Consider the following 21,071-nt stretch of genomic DNA (forward strand, 5'->3'; position numbering starts at 1 on the left):
AGTCTGCTCGCCGAAGAAGACTATGTATGTCTAGTCCGTCGGTGCAAGTTGATTCTGACATGAACGGTGTGGTGATCAATTTATGGGATCAATTAAAAAATTCACAATTACCAGTTTACCAGTTTATTAGCAGGATTCAGCAGGAAAGAAAATTCGAAATGGAGGTTTTTGATCAATTGAAGCTCTTGTAGGCTTATGTATTGGTCATTAGGTCAACATTACATCATTTTATTTCACATTATATATTAAGATCATTATAGTTTACTTACAAATTTATTACAAAAAGAAAGAAAGAAAAACATAAGAAAAATTCGAAATTATAGGTATAAAGGTTGGAAAATGGTTTTTAGGTTAGTAAAAATAAAGTTATGGGTATTATGAGGTTAGAATATGAAAGAACAACATTATATGATACTATGACAATTTTAATCTTCAAGGTTGATAAGTAGAAACAGAAGTTATTAGGAAAAAAGCACTTTTTCGAAGTTGGTAAACAAGAGGTACACGTGTAGTTTGGTTGTGTAATAGTGGTAGTGATGGAATTTAAGGTTGCCAAGAGGATTTTCCGGGATTTTTAAGGCTATAGATGATGATGTCATATTACATGAGCAAGAAAAAGATAGTAGTAGCTGTGAAAAGTGAAGAAAATGGGTGAAATTCGTGGAAAATGGAGGTTTTCAGCTAATTACATATGTCAAATGACGTCAGAATAGGTTGGTAGATGGCTCATTCAACGCAGAAGAGTGGATTACATAATGTACAAACTTTAAATCATTAGTAACGGAGGTGTGTGTAAAAAGTTATCAGGCAAATAAAGAATTGGTGTGAATCTCGAATTTACAGTCACAAGTCATATGTAACACTAAAAACCTTAACTTCACAACTCAATATCTTACTCATCACTCATCAGAAGTAGGTCATGTAGGTGTCAGAAATGATCAGTAACACGTGGGCTACAAGATGCACTTTAGTAATCAAAAATTGGAGCACATCTGAAAAAATTCGTAATCTCAAAAATTGGTTTTCAGCTAGTTTACAAGAAAAAAATCACCTGTATTCATCATAAGAAGTGCTGTACATCATATTATTGCGTCATTGATCACTTTTAGCTGTGAAAATTACATCATTTATTAGTAACAAAACCATTACATTGCGTCATCATAGGGTTTTTAGGGAATTTTGGGCGGATTTGATTGGTTTTGAGGCTGTTGACCATTGTAAAAGTTCTAGTACATTGTTATATATACTTTGAGAGGGTTTTGGGACTGTTGTTCCCCTTTTTTTCTTTATCATTTACGCCATTATTATTTTGTTTATCATCATAAACTTATTTTAATAGTACCTGTTCACTTAAATACGCCCTTTATTACAGTTATAACACAGGGTCCAAATTTTATACTCACGACACATTAGCAAAGGAATCATACATGTTTGGTATCAAGATAGGTATTACTCATACTGATTATTTGTAGATTGACTTCGCTCAACACCAACCAGGTGTAAAGAGTGTGTTCCAAAGCTGCACAAAGTGTAGCCTGGCACCAAACATACAACAATCTTGACACAATCTTGGAAAAAGCTTTGCTAACACGTCGTGAGTGCAAAATTTGGACCCTGTGTAAAGAGAAATTTACTTTAGTTTTATAGTCATAAAGACTTATTGGGAATAATATCAATCAGATATTGCTTATTTTTTTTCAGTTATCAATTGGGAATAACACTATAGCAGTGTTGATAGTAATACAAAGTGTGCTTTTGAAGTTAAAATTACGTGTGAAGTTATATTTCTCTGGTGCCTTATCAGTACTCAATACAACAGAGCTCTTTCTGATTGTGTTGTTTTAGAAGAGCAGTCCTTAGACAACTTCTACTAGTCATTTTATTAGTAGATTATCCTCTTCCAGCTCTGTATAACCCTTGTTGGGTTATAAGTTCTACAACGGCTGGACTTTGGGTGCTCCTTGTAGCTCGGGGATAGTTTTGTCGTCGACAAAACTCTGATTGAACCAGTTGGCGAGGTTGAAGTGAGAGATGCTGAGAGAGAAATCACAAGCAAGGAAGAGATCAATAGGCAGCATCATCAGCTGACGGCAAGCACAACAGGCCGATTACAATAACCAGTCACCTACTGAGCAAGTGATTGTCTGGTACGAAAGAACTCGGCCAATTGATGTGTCATGAAGAAGTGGCATGATACTTGAGATATGTCTTTATGACGTGCATCCGTGGCAGAGTAGCAATTGTGGATTTTGTCACTACCAGACAAGTAGTAGCTGGGGCGATAATATGTGGTGCACTCTGGGTGGTAGAAGACAGTCTTGATCAGTTGCATATAGAGTGGAATATAAAGGAAGGCAAGCTTACTTGGGCATTTCATTGTGTAAATCCTAGCCAAGTGGACACCATCAATATCAAGGTAACCGTTGATTTGCGAGCAATGTTGCAATTTGACCGTGGTTGAAGACGTGGAACAGACCAAGCAATGCTTCATTGGCGGAGAAAGGAATAGTTCAGGGATTTGGACTGGGATATCTTCCTGAGGGCCGTGTTCTTGAATTAGAAGAGATGGTTGAGTTCGCGAGTTGGATAACATTGGAAAGAGGATGTCCCACAGATGGCAGCAGTGGTGATAAGGGAGTGATAGACCAAGTGCTTTGCGTAGAAATGGTACAATGTCTCGTGGATTTTTGAGTGACAAATTCCATGCTCCTTCAGAGCAAGCGTATACCTCGGCGGCGAGAGTCGTAAAACATATGATATCGGATAGATCCAACATTGTATAAAGTTCTGGCGTCTCTGATGAGAGCTTCTCAGCGAACAACTTGAGCAACATGGTGAGTGAGTGTGGAGGATGGGGAGAGTCAAATGGCGCTGTGTAGGCTGTGTAGGTAATGTCGGGTTTAATTGGGTGGTACACATATTCAGGTGGGGGGCTGGTGAAAATTGTAACTTGATTTCACAAGTCTTGTGTGGAATGGCAAGGGTGGTTACATGCTGGGGTGATGGAGGTTGACATACTGTGTAAAGCCATCAGTGATGGGTTTAGGCTGGTGGAGAGTGTCAGCGTGGGCGCCCCTGGGCTGACACTCGCCGTCCTCCCGAAGGTCCGCACCTCCGGTCAGGCTCAGGGATGCAGGTTTGAGCAACTCATGCTCACAATCTGGATGCGGGGTCCGAGGGACTCATTTTGAGTACCGACTCATCTACGGAGAGTTAGAGTACAAAACTCTAACTGTACCTAGGGTTAGACGTGCCTTGAGGACGGGACTCAAAACGGGCTTGTCCGCGAGTCTTTGGCCAATGGCACAACTCAGTCAGTTTCCAGACTCACATATAGTTCTGCTTTGAGTGAGCAGGAGGATAAGTCCTCGGTGTGCGAGGACTCATTACTCATATGAGCACTCACACACCGGCGGGGATTTTGATGCCCCTTGAACATCAAGGGGCATCAAATTGGGTTTTTTCCATGGCTTGCTCACTCTCACTGTACCACCAACGTGTTGTAAATGGAAACATCAACCACAGGCAATCATTTATTTATTGCTCATCATATTTATTGCTCATCACAAATGTATTTACGAATCATTTCATAAGTTGTATAATATAAGGCTGGGAGGATTTTTCTTAAAAGGGGTTTTTGATTTGTATTCGGAGAACAGTTAAGATTGAAAGGCCGCCACATTTACTCCTCTAAATCCATCGAAGCATCATCATTGGTGAGCCAGTGCCGGATTAGCACAAGATGACAGATGATGTCGGTGTGGAGACAGCCTCTGGAAGGCACTGCTATATTTCCGGATATCGAAAAAACTCGCTCCACTGAGGCACCAGAGGCTGGAATGGTGAGGTGCTGGAGAGCAATTTCTGCTAAAGTAGGAAGCGCGCCAGGCTTGGCCATACGCTGAAACATAGGGCGAAGTCAGGAAATGCACATGTCAGATACGTTATATACAAGAGATGAAAACTTACCGTCCAGTATTGTCCCACACTCTCATCAGGCAGGAGCGGCTCCTTTCCAGAACAGTAACGGTAGACTTCATCCAGTTCTTGGGTGGAATCATTGATTGGGGCATTCGATTGGCTGCCCAACAAGGAGTAAATCGCCTGAAGTTTGCTGGCTACAGGGCGGCAGTCAGCTGGAGGTGGTGGTCCTTTGTCACGGGCACTTTCGGTAGGGCTGGGCTTCCAGAGGTCATATTCTTCACGGAGGTACTTCTTCGCATGAGCTTCGACTTCTTCATGATCGCGAAAGACAGAATCGTGATTGTAGGGATCAAGGACGGTGGCCACCAAGGTCTGAACATTCGACTCCTCACGTTCCATATCCTTCACCAACTTGTCTTCCGCGCGTTTGCAAGCGCGGCCCCAAGCACCAGGGACGTTCTGGTGCTTCCGCAGTACCTTCTGAAGAGCCCACATAGTCGGCAGGACCCATTGCTTGGTGGGTTCGTTCGACTGGAAAACTTGGGTCGCGGACTCAAACATTTTGAGGACTGGTCGCATGTATTCGATCAATGCCCAGTCTGATTGAGAGATGGTGAATTTGGCTTGTTTAGGGTCTGAAGAAGTGTAAAGTTGAATTGACTTCTTCAGCGCTAGAGTGTGTTGGACCTGACAAATTCCAGAAAGGAAACATGGTCAATTTGGGCGTTGAACTTGGTAATTGGGAGAGTTTTAAATTACTTACCACGTAATAAAAGTAATTCCATCGAGTCGTAGGGCAGCTAAGAGGAAGTAGAGCAGGGTCTCCGACGCTATCACGAATCGTGATGTAACACTTGAGTTCTAAGGGACTCTTGCGTATGTGTGTATCCAACGCTCGGATACGGCTCACCACAGTCGATTTCTTCTTTTGATTGCCGCCAGGCGCAGAGGGGGGCTGGTCACTGACGGTTTCGGCAAATGGCTCCTGAGTAAAATCAAAGACTTGATAATCGTTTTGAGTGGCACCGTGAACGTCTTGAGATGATTGATCGATTGAAGTACCAGCGCCTGGAGCATCGTCATCCGTCATTGGGAGTTCGTCAGGCTCGAAAGTCGCTTGAGGTTCGGCCAATCCCGTGGTCTCATAAGCTTGGATATCGGCGTCAGTTAACTCTCCCATTCCTTCCAGAAAGTCCTTCGCGACGAGGTTGATGACATGACACATACACCCATGGAAGCGAGAATCAAAGGGCCAATGGATGCCTATGTCCCTGTATCGGTCTCCCAAAATTCAAACCATAGCACGATTAGAAGAGGCGTTGTCTCCCGTCACGGAGAAATGGTTTCGCAATGCCCCAACGTGTTCGAGGGACTCCCAATAGACCTGGGCCAACTTTTCGCCTGTGTGGTTCCCAGCCAAAGTCTGGCATACGACCCATGAAAACAAATATTAGCACTCATGAAAAGTCCAACGCTGTATATAGAAATTGGACGTACCTTGAATGCGAGCAGTCGACAACAGAAAAGACCCTGAGAGTTAAAGAAAAACCCGTTGATTGCCATGTAAGTGTGAGAAAAATCAGCCGAAGTCCAGCAGTCGGTTGCCGTCAATATTGAACCAGGGACTCGCGCGATCTCGGCAATTAGTTTCTTTTCCAAGTCCAAGAAAAGAGCTTCGGAGTCGGCCTTAATTGACATGCGACCTGGAAATCAAAAACCAGAGCAAATAGCGCGCAGGGCCGACTGCATCAATTCACCTTTGAATATTGAGAACGGCAGATTCTTGCTGATAACCGCCCCGACGAGCAGAGTTCAAAGCTGCTTGTATCGTTCAGCAGCGACACCAGGGTCCTCGTTGGGGGCGATACTGCCTGGCAGGCGATTCATCCAGGCATTGGGTAGGCCGGGACACTTGCGACAGTGTTTGTGTAGACCTGAGTTGGGACGTCCAGTGATCTGGACGTCCATCCTGTGAAATCGCATACTCAGTAAAGATCATGTGACTGAAATGGGAAAGACCAGGTTCAAGTACTTACGGACAATGGAGGCAGGAGTACCACTTTGAGTGATCGCCGTTGGCCGCGTCAGGCAAAGCTTTAGGGTCCTGATACAACAAATTCAAAATTCATAAGGTTCTGATTGGATACGTAACTGAGATAATCATTGAAATGCTTACATCATAATAAAGGTACACATCTGAACAGTGTTTGCCTGCGTTTGCAACGGTGTCATCGCCCTCTTCGTCATCGTTAATCGCGATGCGTGTGTTTTGGGACAGGGACAACACTCCAGTGCCGCTTCCTGGACGGCTAGTCAAAGTTACTCGATTCATAGACGCAGACGTAACACAAGGAGTGGAAGCAGCCGGCGTCATACCTCGACGCGCGTAAGGGGATTGATTTGGGGTGGTTTTTGTTGGAGCTTTCGGCATTGCGCTGTCGAAGTATTGGAACGGACTGGTGATAAGATGCAAAGAAGGGGACAGAGGTGAATCAAAGCGGAATGAGGCCAAGGGAAATAAACGGGGAGCGTGAACAATGGGACACGTATATATAGGAGGGAGGGAAGAGACTTACCGTGGATCCGAGGACCATTCGAGGTCGCCAATACCCTTCATATCGAGGTTGACCCACGCCATCGCAGGGAGCCACAAGACAATGTGGCTACCTAAAGACTCTTGGCCCATGAAACCAAGAAAGCAAAATTAGATCCAAAGCGGTATGAAGACCAAAGTGATAGTACTTTGAGGCTTGACTAGCCGTTTAGGGAAGTTCAAATAGGGAGAATGAAATGATCTTGAGGCTGAAGTTATGAACGAAAATCGAGTAAAGAGTGGACGGAGCTGATAAAAGGAAATTGTTGAACAGCATTCGATGGCGTGATGGTGGAAACTTGATTGAGGAGATCGATAATCGGATATCACCTTGTTTGGATGAGTGTACTCATCCAAACAAGGTGCGCGCGGGTTGGATCGATGTATGAGTAGGAGGCGCGGAGGTGGTTGTGCCCTTGAGTACAAGGGCTTAATCGGACCCAAACATGTGAGTACTACATGTTACTGTACTCACATGTATGTTCCGATCGGGAGTACAGACTCGCCCACGGGGCCAAGAAACCGGCAGAGTGAGCGTGAGCACGGTATGCTCATGCTCAAACCTGCATCCCTGGTCAGGCTCCTTTGCCATCCTGACTCCATTGGATTTAAGGATGCCACAGTCATCAAATCTGGATTTGCCAAACATTCTTGAAGGCATGTCTATGGCCAGCGTAAATAGCGAGGACAGGGAATGTACTATGAAAGACATTTGTCGGTCTGAAAGGGGCCTTTGTATGTCTCATGACAAAGGGTTATCAGAAAAACCCGAGGGAAACTTGTGAACGTATTGCAACGAGGTTTTGAAACAAAAGTTCTCGATCTGATGCCTTCTTTCAAACCATCTTACGGCTGCTCAAGCTTGATCTGTATATCGATCCTTTGACGGAACACAGTGCCCGCGGAACCAGCTAATCTTCAGTTGAAGTGAATTTCCCCACCCAAAATACGCAAGCAGGATATTTCACCCCAACTATGTTGCCTTCTCTGGCCTTCTCATCACGTAGTAGAGCTGCTTCTAAGAGATCTCATGCAAGTCATTTACATAAGATTGTTTGTCAACCTTGCTTTCCATATCATTCCTGAACCATAGCTTGTTATACAAAGCATACCTTTCTCATCAGAACCAAACCTACTGGTATCATTTTCCCCTTGGTCCTTCAAGTTGCAGTTTTCTTGGCTGATAAAATTTTAATGAAATTTTCATTGACTCATGTTCAACCAATTGCGGTTTTCTTGTCCTTCTGTTCCAAGCTGGAATATATAATCGAACACTTGATGAGCATGATGGCTGGCAAATCGAACCGGATGTAAAAAAATCCTCACAAGTTTCTTCGCCTGATGAACGTTTTTATAATTGAGCCTACTGAATCTTTCCCCGATTTTTTTTGTGATATGTAGCAGGGATCCTCATAGACTCAGTCTCTGGACAGTTATTATCTCCCCAAGCATCTCAGAAGTCTCAGACTCAGATTCTGTGACTTTGAAAGGCCTAATAATGAAGGAAATCATATTATCATACATGAAACAAATGAAGAATCAACCCGACTTCACACCCTTCGTCATCCTTGTGCTTGGAACAGAAAAAAAACCAGTTGTCGAGATCCACAAACTTCCCAACGATAGTGTTGTATCAAGCTGGGTTTATGTAGAACTCCCGAGATCGAATCCGCTACACCAAATCAACCTCAACCCCCAATTATACCTCTTGGGGAATATTTTAATAAGATTTGATGATATCTTCAAGGCACATTGTAACAAGGAGCCATACTCGGAGTCTCCTGACCCAACACCCGAAATTCAAAAGATTTGTCAAGACCTCGAGTCCGGTAATCTGCCAGAAGGATGGGATCAAGATCATTCTCAGAGTCACCGTTATCCTCGGGCGTTTGTATACTCCTGCCTTAGTCACCGATTCGCCAGCCACGCTTTTCTTGCAGGTAAGACGCTTTGACTACTCTTTTTTATTTGTTTGACCTTAACTGGATATCTAGCTGCTAATTCTTTCACCCAACGTTTATAACACCATGGACCCAAAGATCCGAATTGGAAGGTACTCAAGTATATTTGTGTCGCCGGCGTTGGTATCGCAACGGTATCGGCCTTTGCAGTGCCCGGGCTTAATCTCTTGGGCTGGGGTTCAACAGGCGTTGTGGCAAAATCTTATGCTGCTCAGATACAATCTGGGATGGGGTGTGTTGCAAAGGGCAGCTTATTTGCAAAACTACAATCAGTAGGTGCGACCGGTGGACCAGCCTTCAAGGTTTTCTCAGCCTTTGTTCAAGGAGCGGTAACAATAGCAGATACAGTGGGCGATCACCTTCGAGGTTTCAGCAGTACTCCTTATACCTACCTCTACTCCGATGATCCTACAGAGAGTACTCTGGAGAAGCTCATTGATGGTGAAGGTGTCTACTATGTATCTCAAGTTCAATTAAATGAATGAAGTGTTCCACAAATCATTCCTAAGCTTTCTGTTTATCCTTTGTCCTTCAGTCTTAGACACACAAAAGATCCATTTCAAACTATTTATGTACGCAAAGAACAAAAAGAAGCAAAAAAGATCATTTGATTCAAAATGTTTTTTTCAGGTCAAGATTTCAAATCAGCCATATCCTTAAAGAAAATTGTAAAACTTTCCGTTCTCATTTATACTAATAATCTTTGTGAAGATAATCACCTTCAACTAATTGATAGGACTGAATGATGATGGTTTGCGTTACCAATCATTGATTCATATGTATACTTCCAGTCTCATCATAACGTCCAACAAAATGTCGAGATCAGACTGCAGTTGTCTGTTGAACCGTAGTCCTTTGAGCGATGGGAGGTATTCACATCATCACACTTTTCTGGACGAGTGAAATACATCAAAGGATTTGTTTGCATAGCAAGCATAATGTCTTCTTAACTGCATACATTTTCAATAACGACCCAAATAATCAATAGTCTGAATGATACCAAAAAACATCAAAGCCTAACAAACATCGTCTAATAAGAATAGAATGTATCAGTTCATCAGACTCTACAACTGACAAATACCAGGCATCTTTTCGAAACTAATGAAATACACGACTTATCGAAGCTCGAAACATTTTTTTTAGAAAAAATGAGTTTATGAAAACAAGCAAAGAGAGCAAAAGTTTTGCAAGAAAAAGAATAAGATATATTACAGCATTGTTCTTCAAGGAAAGTTGCTTCAATCTCTTCACCATGAAACCACTACCAATTTTAAATTAAAAGTCTGCAAAGGTTGTGAGGATAGTTGAGATATACAGAAGATTTGATTCATAACTTTCTGCTTTTAATAGTTGAGGAACATTATAATTTCATCTGATAAATTTCATCTGATAAAAAGTCGGGGTATGCAAAAGCTTGAAGATTTGAAAATCGGAAAATGAAGGTCGGTTGCAAGCAAAACAAAAAGATAAGTTCTCATCAAGAATTTCCAAGTTGTGACCATCCCCAGTTTTCAAGACTTTCTGAATCATTGGGCGCCTGTAAATTTTCAAACGGATTGTGATCTTGTGAGGCCGTAAAAGATGTTCCTGTGCCCGCACCTGCGATTCCAGAATGTGAGAATGGGTGTAAATGCGAGACTGTTGAATCAGATGAATTACCATTTCCCAAATATAGTGAGCTCAAATCAAAATCCGTAGAGCTAAGGTTGGACTGAGGCTGTGAAGCATATCGATGACCGATGAATTGACTTAAATCAAGGTGATCTGAAGAAACAAGTTGAGAGAGCATATCAAATGATGGAAATTCATCTTGTCGACCCTCGTTCAAAGCTGATGATTGATTTTGATCGGACCCAGAGAGCGCATAGCCCCCAGAACTCATAAAATTTGAGTCAGGAGGTCCCATTCCTTGCGACTCAGTTGGATTGCTCCAGAATCCACCGGTAGATTGATTGTTTACCGTTACAGCAGGAGCAGAAGACATATTTAGTATCTTGGGGTCAATGACGTTATCTTTTGCTGTTTCGGAAGACGATGGACCTGTTGAAGGTACATTACTTGGACCCGAAGTGGCAAGACCAAGAGATTCGAACATGTCGGGCGGAAAACAGTCTGGAAAGGTCGAAGATCCAATGTGATCTGACAGACAATCAAACATACTTGAAAATGCGGCTAAATCTATTTTGTTAGATTCACATTGTTCAGCAGATGCCGAGGAAATGGTTGTCTGAGTGCCTGTAGTGGACTCGACCGTAAGGGCAGGTACCGATTCCTCGCGTGTTTGCTCGTTTGCGCAGCGAGATTCCGAGGCTTTCCTTGAAGACCTAGGCTTCGGGGTCGGTTGGGCACCATCGGCTTTTTGTTGAGTTGATGAAGACTTTGAAGCTCTTGAAGCTCTTTTTGTCTTACTCTTGGCTCCAGGTTTCAAGATCGGAAAAGTTGATTCTGTTAGATCTTCATTGACTGACTCTGGCATCGGAGAAAGCATTCCACGGGCATTGGGACGTGGAGAGGTGGTCAAGACAGACCCAGCGCATTCAGATAGTGTACTCGAGGCGATTGCATCGAGCTGAACTCCAAGTGACGCTGGAGCACGAAACTCAGGTCGGCTAGCTTCCCGAGAGCTGTCACGCGTACGAGAGGATCCAGCGAGCTGTTGCTGGGGTAAAGATATCCCAGCAAGTTGAACCAATTTGTCTTTGTCAAGTCGCTCTCCACGTGCGTCAATGATGACTTTCGCTAGGGCTGCTGCTCGTGCTTTCTCTCTTTCGACTCGCTGTTCAGGAGTTTCACCAGGAAGTTGACCAGATCTCTTTCGTCTAATGATATCTTTACGTTTTTGATTTGGTGGATGTTTGATCTCGGGATTCTTGGCGCGTGCAGCAGCTCTCAGTTCCCTCGAAGCAGTCTGCCATGTTCGAAGGTCATCTTCACTAAGCCCAGCCCATAATCCTGAGACGACTCTGGAGATCTGTCGGTTATCATTTTCCACGCCCGGAGGAAGCAGCTTATTGGCAATGACATGTGATCGAAACATAATGAAAGAGTTCGGTGTTCGCTTTACATACCCGACTGGAACTTTACGGCCATGGGATATTTTACCGTTTATTGTTGGGGGCGGTTTGACTAATTCTACCTTTGGTTCGGCATTCACTGATTCATCGTTTTGCGATTCTGCTTTGACTTTAGATGCTCTAGATTTGCGCTTCCGTGTTGATTGACTAGGCGCCTCTGAAGGTGTAAGCTGTTCGATTACACTCTCAGTGGGCTTGCTAATCTCCGAAGGTTGGGCGCTACTTTCACCAAACTGATCGCCCTGGCTACAATGCGGAGTTGTTGGATCTTCGATGGCCGATGGCGAGTCACAATGTAGTGCTTGTAAATCTCCAATCGAGCTGGGAGCAGGTATTGAGAACGTCCCGCGTGCCGGCATCGTGAACCCACCTGGTTCAGACGAGGACTCTCCGAATTTGGGGGCGGAGAAGATGGGGTCAATGTCGGGGCTTGGTAAAAGTGTGGGTTTCGTCGATATCAAAGAAGAAGAATCCAAGAGAGCTGGTGATAGATGGGTAATATTTGAAGGAATTGTCGGTGCGCTGGTAACTGCAGGAGCATATGAGGCTGGCACTTGACGTTTGGTGCGTAGGTTGAGATAAGAAGTAGCGCAGGGTTAGGATGGCGACTTCAGATTGGTTCAAACAACTCAGGAACTCGTACCTGTCTCTGCATGTATGCTACTCTGACTGACATGGCCTTGTAGGCCTTTGGTCGGAGGTTCAGTCGGAACTTGAAGAGAGCTCAGCAGTACTCTTCGCTGCACCTCAGACAGAGTATTGGTCATACGTGTGGTCGGCTGGAGTTCGGTCAAAGCCCGTAGATAATGATCTGGGATAACTGAAGAGGATCGAGCCTGTAGTGTACCGTGTGCAAATCTGTCTCAGTTTTACTTGATGACAAGTCCAGTAAGAATTCCACGATACTCACCGGTACAAACAAGTTCGAACCATGGCGCTCGAGGCCAGAGATTGACCGCTACAGAAAAGCATGGGTTTAATGCGAGAGAATGGAACGCGTTGATATCGCGTGCAGACTCACGCGATCGTTAGCCATACTTGATGCGCTACTTGTTGGTCGTTTGAACAACGTGGGTAACGTGCTCTAAAAAAGGTTGATCATTAAATACAATAAGCTCATGACATTTAATCTTTGACGGATAGTAAGGCTTACTTGAATGATAGCTTGTGACGATTCCGGGATCCCTACCAGAGCTGCGAGACGGCGGACTGCAGACGGGAGTTGTGCCTACGAAATGGTCTGATAAATATGTGATTGGATGTCTAATTCTACCATAGAAGCACTTCTCACAAAGGTTTGACTAGCCGTTGGCATGGCTGGTTCGCTATCAAGGTTGGATGAGTCGCGCGTTGCTTGGGAATAAATCTGACTTGATGGAAAAGGAATGTTCTGCGTGTCAACAGACTGCGTAGAATGACTTGCAGTGATGCCGGACACGACGAGTCCGTTCATGCTAGAGTCTTGACGCAAGGTGTTGCCTGGTATGAGTCTCGCATTCTGAAGGATCCGTTGTCAAAGCATAGTTCCGTGTTAACGAAGAGCAAGATGATTCCAACATACCATCATCAGTGTTGCACTCACTTGTGTATTGTCGTCTACCCGTTGTCGTTTGGCGTCTGACTGTGCGGGGTCCTCATCTGATTCAGCATCCGAGAATTGCCCAGCCACACATGTCGAATCAAGCTCTTGTGATGGGAAGGGGCCCGTTGCCAGTGAAGCTTCAGTTGTCTGCCGGGTTCCAAAAGTCGACCTCCCAACATGTATCGATTCCGGGACCATGAGGCGCTTTGATGTTTCGCGAGATGTGCTGAGTTGATGCCTGGTTCCATGCAACGTATTCCCCGATTGGGATCTTGAATCTCGCCCAAAAGAAAGGTTGTTTGCTCGCATGCTTGAATATAATCGCGGCGGTCAATACTCTTGAGAATGTCGAAATAATTTAGGTTGAATGGGGTAAGTGTTTCAAACTGAGCTAATCTGTTTGAAACCGAAGATGAAAGACGCAAAGTCAGTTTAATGCACAAATCAAAAATGAAGGCATGATGTAACCGGGATGTAGTGGATTCTGTTGAGAATTGTCCCATGAAAAAGGCTCATTCGATAAGCCTCGAAACATTGATGCTGAGTACAACTCAACGAGGTGTGAAGTTGAGGATTGCAGTGAATGTTCATTGCTTGATGTGCTTCCACGAGGACATGAGAGTCCCACATTGCTTGCGACGTTGAGCTCTCATGGCACGATGAGACCAATAACTGCAAGTTCCGTGTAACTCCCGTATACGGATCATGTAGTGCACAAAAACCATGCCGGACCTATTATTCATGAGCACTCTGTGGTGCGCGGACTGCGAACTTCACTGCGCTGATACCCAGCATATATTATTTGACCTCAATGACATTGAGATGTACAAGACGTGAAGTATGGCTCCATCCCTAGAATGGGAGGGGCATCCGATGAGGTAAATATGTGCTAGACAAGTCCTTTTGATATATTCCAGAAATACTCCTTTCTGGATGGATCGGATTTATGAAAGAAGTCTATATGGGTTCGATAGGAAGAAAAACACGGGTAATCCATCGATATATAGACGAAGATATTTCTGAAGACTGGAATCCATCGAAAGGAGTAAAAGAAGATATCTGACCAAATACCGACATACAATGATAAATACTGCCAACGATTTCTGGTGAGCAGCCTCGATCGGCACTGCAAAGGTGGCTGTGTATGATGAATGAATAAGCTCATCATGGGTAGGCAGCGCATCATGACATGTTAAAACAAACCAAGTAGGGGAAGAGGCAATTCGCGTTCTGTTTAATTGGACAATGCGTATGCAGCTTGGGCGGATCGGTCAGATGATAAATGACACTCCTGAGGTGATCTTCGTATGGACTGGGTAGTTGTATCGAAACCCCCAAGTGTAACGCCGCTATGATGAGACAGAAAGATCTCTGAAGATACGACTATAGACCAACCCACGCGTTGCAGTGGAAAAATGAACAGCAAAGGTGGCTGCTGTACTAAGAAAAGCTTGATGTGACCAAGCAAACAACGAGCGTTGAGTTTCGATTAAGATTTTGACTGACTAGGATTTGGCACAAAGGCCTAAAGATTAGGCGGAAAAAAGATGGGGAAAGGCAGGACTGCGGCATAACGAAACAGTGAGGTAGTAAGGTCAAGATGGATAAAAAGAACAATTGCTCATCGATGAAAGGATGAGGCAGTAAAGGCTTGAGATTTACCAATTGTTGATTCTTGCATCCAGTTCGGCGGATGATTGGTGGGGTAAACTCCAGTGGGCCGATCGAGAGCTGGAAAGGTAGCTACAGGATTGTCAGTGTGAGACAAGGTGAAGTCAACAAGGAAGATAGGTCAAAGACCGGGAAGGCTTTACCCAAGCAGCAAGATGATAAGGCGTAAGACGAGAGACGGATTGCATTCCTTTGGAGAAAGTAAGAACTGATTGAGAGTACAATTCACGAGATCAAAGGAGTGGATATCTCATTAAAATCACATGAGTTTTGTTCGAGTTTTGTCCAGATGGATTCCTTTTAAAAATCGAAAAGATATAAAAAAGAGACAAGACAGTTTGACAAGCGGGGGAAAGGTTGATGGGGCAACGCCGTCGCCAGCACATCCAAATCTCTCATCCGAAAGGAGACAAACGATTTTCAACCATTTCGCTTAATTCAAACTCACATGATCAGCACCATCCAACATTTCGGAACTTCACAAGGAATATCCACAGATAGAAAATCATATCCGCAAAGTTGAGATCAGCAAATAATGGCTCCAGTTAAAATTCCGAGAAGAATGCGAGTGGGTCGGAGGGTGCGAGCTTGATTTCCTTGCACCGATATCTGAGTGAATTCTATAAGGGGTACCGGCTCGAATAGAAAGAAATTGAACTTGAACTTGAAAGTGAAAGTATGTTTCAATGCTGGGAAGTTGGCTCATCGCCGCCTGGAGTGACGATACACTCTGCGTCCAAACTGATGTGCAACATTGGAATCTCGGTCCCGCCGGTCATAAGAGTTTCGAGCTGGGGCCAAGCCTCAAATCTCTTATGTCGGTCTCAAACATTTTGCAATAATTGTCCCTCATGGCGCCAATTCTAACGGTCATACATGTAGCTCATTTTTGAGGACGGTGCCGAGCTGGACCAACATGTGGAAATTCAAAACTCTGGATCAAAACAGTTTTGAGTATTTCATTTTTAACTTCATATTTTTGTTAAACTATCCTGATTTGCAAACAGGTCATGATCAAATATAACCACAAACCTCCACAAACGCATAGTTCCTCTTGGATGACATCCATACAGGCCCTTCAAATTATTGGCTGTTCCTTTTGTGAGAGTATACAAGAGATGTGAGCATTGAAAATATTTCAACACTTTGAATACTAAACTCTCAAAGTACATTTTTTGTTAGTAAGAACTTTAGAGTTGAGTTTACAAATGAATTTATCACCAAAGTCAGGTCATGCTCAATAGGGGGGCTCAAGTCAAAATATTTTACTACTTTTATGGTAAAAAACTTTTCCCAATTAAGGGGTTTCAAGTTCAAGTTTTTCCGTATTTTTACGTTTTGAAAACTTGGACGAAGACGTAAATTTTACGTAAAATATTTTTAAAACGGGAGACCTTTTTACGTCTCCCGTTTTAAAATTAGCGTAAACTTACGCTTTTAAAAATCATTCGGTCAACGATTTGACCTTTTCAATCATGGTATTGACCACATCTTCAAACATGAGATTGGTCAAGAAGGCCATCTCGTCATTATCTTCAAAGGAAATGTCGCCAAACCTCGGAACAATACGTTCACCGCTTCGATTCGTTTTACGACGGTAATTATTCAATGTGCTTGATTTTTATAAACGGTCAAATTTAAAATCTTACAGTGTCGTATAAAACTTGACCGAATTTTTAAAAACTCGTATAAAAGATTTAAACTTGAAACCCCTTATTGCATAAAATTTACGCAAAATTTTATGCAATTGGGAAAAGTTATACGACATCCCAAATTTTTTTGAGCAGCAAATTTACGCAAATTTGCGTAAGTCTGCTGCTCAGAAGGAGATGCGAAAGAAATTTTTACGGCCCTTTTTTACGAATTGGGAAAAGTTTTTACAGCACGGTACCGTAAAAAACTTTCCCCAATTTTTTAAGAAAAGGCCGCAAAAATTTTGACTTGAGCCCCCTTAATAGCGGGGTTCAAGTGGGCCAAAAAGTGTATAAAATTTTATGCATTTTGCCCTCCCAGCTCTACAAAATACATTCTTTTTGAAAAATAAAATGCTAGTATCGTGCTTCTCAGGTGGAGCATTCTGATAGTGTTTTCAAAATCTAAAAATTTTAAGTAGAATTTTGATCTAGGGACAGTTGTATTTTGGGCATTTTTCCAACTTGAACCTCGCTAATTCTAAGCATTCATCACTCTTCTTCAAAGTTTGTTTTTTTGGTTGTATATATATACTCAAGTGAGTCAGTTCTAGAGCCGATTGGCTAGTGAGTCGTGACAGTGTACTGGACATAGGTTTCACAACATTTCCAAATCAAACTGACGGTGTGATGATTGTCTTTGATGATAAGGTGTACGAGGAACAAGATAATCAATAACTCGAACACTTGATGATGAGTGAGAAGTTGAGAGAGTACAAGTAGAATGTGAACTTTAAAATGATATAGAAACATATTTTGAAATCAACAAAATATGTAAGCTAAATATTATTTTCTTGACAAGAGGTGATGAGAGAGGGATGATGACCAAGTGTATAAACCCACATAATTAATATTGATCCAGACCGTACAGTTTCAAAAAAGGACTCGATGTTAGAATGATATCTTTTCCAATAATCAACTCGTACTCAAATCTCCTTAGTTCTAACCGCATCCAACATGACCGTCAATTGATCAGCAGTAAGTTGTTCACTAATCGCAGCCCAAACCTCCGGTGTTAGACCTTCTTTCGCATCAGGATCAGCATCAGGTAAAGAATCGATTGCTGAACCTGCTTTGTTGTTTGAATCAGATTTAGATTTAGATATTCCATCACCCGTAATAGCGTATTGTCCTTCTTCTTTTCCTTGTGCTTCTGATCTATATCGACTTGAAGCTTGCCAAAACTTTCCTAATTGTTCATCTAATTTATCACGTTCTTCCTGTGACATTGATGGATCTGACCCAGTTTGATGGTTTGATTTTTTAAGTCCTGATTTAAATTTTGGATCTGAAAGAAGTGAACGGATTTGATCTATTGAATCTTCTTTTGATTTCGTAATCGATCCAGTTAATAGGGTTTGTTTATCAACTTCTTCTACGACTTGCTCTGAATCTTGGATTTCATCTGCTATTTTTTGAGCCTTAAGATCAGGAACAAACTTTTGTCGACCAGGTCCAGTTTGACTAAGATGACCGAGTCCGGAAAGAAGTTTATGACCTTCCCTTTTAAAGTGTGATAACATCGAAGTCGAATCAGGATGTGGAATCATCACTTGAGTATAATAAAAGACTGGGAAGAGAAGAGCTGTGAGAAAGAAGACTAGGATGATGAAGACTGTAGGAGCAATGGTAGGTTTATGTCGATTGAGTGAAGTATGAGTAGGTGCATCGGGAGATCGAGGACGTGGATTGTTGAGAGTTCTAGGAAGTTCAGTCAGGTTTCGTTTTCGTAAGTCAGATGGCATTTTGTAAGTGATTGAGGAGTTTAGCTGAGAGTATATTGATGAGGTCGATGAATAATGTTTGTTGACGTGGAGTCGGACGTGGTGGTGGTTTGCTTTTGTTTCTTTGTTGTTTCGTGATAACTTTCGACTTGAGACTGATTTATCATGTAAACCCATAATGTGATGTGATTGTCATGGGATTACAAGTGGTGTAGAAGCTCACTTTAACATTCAAGTTGTATTTTCATCATCAACATCACCATCAGACTTCAGACTTCAGACTTCATCAGCATCAGCATCAGCATCGGTATCGATAGTGATCTTCAAGTTTTCGATCAAACTCAACTGATCACTAAATATCATCATGTCTGGCTTCAACTCAGGTGCTATAGATCCTGCACTCTTAAGTAGTAATACTAATAGTAATAGTAATGGAGTAGGAAATCCAATCAATTCATCTCAACTCATCAACCATCGAACTAGTCTTAACAATCCAACTTCTTCAAACTCTTCTTCAATCAATCATCAACCATCTAACAATCCAACTAACATTCATCCAACTACATCTCAATCATTTTCAATCAATCATCCAAATCAATCATCATCATCATCATCTAATCCTACTTCAAACATTCATCATTCTTCATTATCTAGCTCGATTCCTGCTCATCTACAAACTATTCATCCTTCAGCTTTAGCTTCTCCGACTGTTAATCATACTCCACTCGCTGGTCCTCAATCAGTACCTCCTTCTCTTAATGGAGCGAACCCATCAGCTTCAACTCCCGTGGTCACCGATCCGTTTCATTCGAATGGCATGTCTTTAAAGGAACAAGAAATGCACCAGAAAGATCAGTACGTATCTTTTCAATCAGATCGACTTTCCAACCTCGAAAATCTAATCCATTGATCTTCTTTAATCACAGAGAACTAGCTCAATTCTTATTAAAGATGGATGATTACAAACCCGTGATTCCAGACGAAGTAGCTGCCTATTACTTACAACGTGTAGGTTTCGAATGTACCGATGTTCGTATCCAACGTTTATTGGCCTTGGCGTGTCAAAAGTTTGTGGCCGATATTGCTCAAGATGCATTTGGATATGCAAGAACTCGGACCGGTCAAGCTCCGGGAGGAAGACAAGGTCCATTGATTCCGAATGCTAATTCGGCAAACTTATCACATGGTAATCAACCTGGAACGAGTACTCGAAAGGTTTGTTAATCGAAATTCTAACTTTCTTTCCAATCTGAATCTGTTTTCATTCAGATTATTTTTTTTAAAGATTCATCAGCTCATATTGATATTTATTTGATTGATCTCTTAGGATCGAACGCGTACAGTCTTGACTCAAGAAGATCTATCACAGGCATTAGGTGAATATGGGATTAATGCTAGTCGAGCCCCTTATTACCTTTAGATCAATCTCTCTCTTTAGCCTCTGGTTTTGTATTAGTATGATTCTCAGTTACAAAAATGAATCAATGTCCAATGTTGAGTTTTAGTGTACTACATATACCCTGTTCCAATCGTTTAAACTTCACAAGTTGTTTCATTTAGAACAAGAAGTTGGCAATTGTCTTTGTCATCATTCGCCCCTGTGGCACATCCAGATAACACTTTGACCTATCATACCAGTCAACGTACATATATCAGATGACTGAGTTGAAGATGCTTCAAGTTTATGTGCCTTTTTCTAGCTGATTGCATACTGAATCAGTCCACAAATCTTAAATTGCAATAGACTCTGTGTGATTGCCTGATGACTCATCAGACAGCATCACATGAATTTGACAGCCCTGAACGCCTCAAATCTTACCCTATGCAAGACAAATATGAGAATTGACAATCAAAGCTGATGTCAAAGCTTGATAGCACCTTTTCTTGTCTCCAAGAATTTTGGTCTGATACTTATCAAGTCTTTCTAGTACGTTATTTCAACTAAAGAATCAAAACACGAAATCTGAGAAATGTGAAATGTGAAATGAGTAAGGGAAGAAGAGCTCATCCTTTGAAGATGCTCAAGTTTAAAAAGAGCTCAGTCAATTCAAGAATCATAACTCCTCTTGACTTTTTTTCAAAAAAAGTGTGTTGATGTACTTTAAATGTTTGAAAAGCTCATGTAAGGTAGAGTGAATCCTCCACCTTCACTGGGTCAAAGTGATGGCACAGCTCTCGAGAGAGCAAGGGTTTATCTAAACCGCTTGTATTGATTCCTAGTCCAACACTTGAAAGATCAGAAAACTGAGATAGCCCATTGAAAGATAGAGATAAATGAGAATAAGAGAAAACCACAAAGGAAAAGAAAAAGAAACTGTGAGGGGGGAAGGACCAAACTGTCTACTCAACCCCATCTCTATAAACCCATAGCCTGACACAATTCCATAATCATTAAGTTACACTTCCACCCTTACACCCTCCCCAGCAAAAACTAAACAAACCCTCCATAGAACCTCCTAACTCCTCTCTCATTTGATCCACCACAAAAGAAACAACCCCCTCTGTAACCTTAATATAATATAGTAAAATGAATCCTGAAAAAGAAAAAAAATGAGACACAAAAAAAAGAAAAATGAGAAAAAGGAAAAGAAGAGAAAACAAAAAACAAAAAACCACAACCACAACCCAATTCTTCCACATCATCAAATTTGAAAACAACCGTCCAATTCCTGAAAGCAAACACAGATTTAGTGCTCACACATGTGGCTGTGGTAAAGTTTGATTGAAAACAAGGGAGGTAGAACCCCACGGTTGGTGCATACAAGATGGAGGAGACTTACTTGCACAGAGTAACTCCGCGCTGAACCCCTACCCTACCACTTCCTCAGCCATCCGGTACAACTTGAGTTTA

The 21,071-nt window shown here is 42.4% G+C and overlaps 5 protein-coding genes across 5 annotated transcripts; 2 read left to right on the forward strand and 3 right to left on the reverse strand.

Annotated features, from left to right (window-relative positions):
* Window positions 1–2,125: 2,125 nt before the first annotated feature.
* MELLADRAFT_94453 (uncharacterized protein) lies at window positions 2,126–3,394 on the reverse strand (the record flags this gene model as incomplete). The annotated part of the gene is made up of 5 exons (XM_007406577.1): window positions 2,126–2,298; window positions 2,365–2,933; window positions 3,019–3,123; window positions 3,239–3,291; window positions 3,332–3,394. The coding sequence occupies 5 exons, from the start codon at window positions 3,392–3,394 to the stop codon at window positions 2,126–2,128; spliced, it is 963 nt and encodes a 320-aa protein (XP_007406639.1).
* Window positions 3,395–8,594: 5,200 nt separating this feature from the next.
* Window positions 8,595–8,846, forward strand: MELLADRAFT_31768 (uncharacterized protein; the record flags this gene model as incomplete). Its single annotated transcript, XM_007406344.1, has 1 exon — window positions 8,595–8,846. A coding segment is annotated over one exon (252 nt), but the record flags the coding sequence as incomplete, so codon positions are not given.
* A 1,109-nt stretch (window positions 8,847–9,955) lies between these two features.
* MELLADRAFT_94455 (uncharacterized protein) lies at window positions 9,956–13,332 on the reverse strand (the record flags this gene model as incomplete). Its single annotated transcript, XM_007406576.1, has 7 exons — window positions 9,956–12,105; window positions 12,196–12,388; window positions 12,463–12,510; window positions 12,574–12,636; window positions 12,706–12,780; window positions 12,826–13,050; window positions 13,135–13,332. 7 exons carry the CDS (start codon window positions 13,330–13,332, stop codon window positions 9,956–9,958), a joined length of 2,952 nt encoding a protein of 983 aa, XP_007406638.1.
* Window positions 13,333–16,924: 3,592 nt separating this feature from the next.
* Window positions 16,925–18,290, reverse strand: MELLADRAFT_115546 (uncharacterized protein; the record flags this gene model as incomplete). Its single annotated transcript, XM_007406575.1, has 2 exons — window positions 16,925–17,227; window positions 17,340–18,290. The coding sequence occupies one exon, from the start codon at window positions 18,239–18,241 to the stop codon at window positions 17,423–17,425; it is 819 nt and encodes a 272-aa protein (XP_007406637.1).
* Window positions 18,291–18,505: 215 nt separating this feature from the next.
* Window positions 18,506–19,835, forward strand: MELLADRAFT_71051 (uncharacterized protein; the record flags this gene model as incomplete). The annotated part of the gene is made up of 3 exons (XM_007406345.1): window positions 18,506–19,075; window positions 19,147–19,435; window positions 19,548–19,835. The coding sequence occupies 3 exons, from the start codon at window positions 18,585–18,587 to the stop codon at window positions 19,638–19,640; spliced, it is 873 nt and encodes a 290-aa protein (XP_007406407.1).
* Window positions 19,836–21,071: the final 1,236 nt, after the last annotated feature.

The sequence above is a fragment of the Melampsora larici-populina genome, assembly GCF_000204055.1.
Source record: "Melampsora larici-populina 98AG31 unplaced genomic scaffold MELLAscaffold_6, whole genome shotgun sequence".
Classification (NCBI taxonomy): Eukaryota; Fungi; Basidiomycota; class Pucciniomycetes; order Pucciniales; family Melampsoraceae; genus Melampsora; species Melampsora laricis-populina.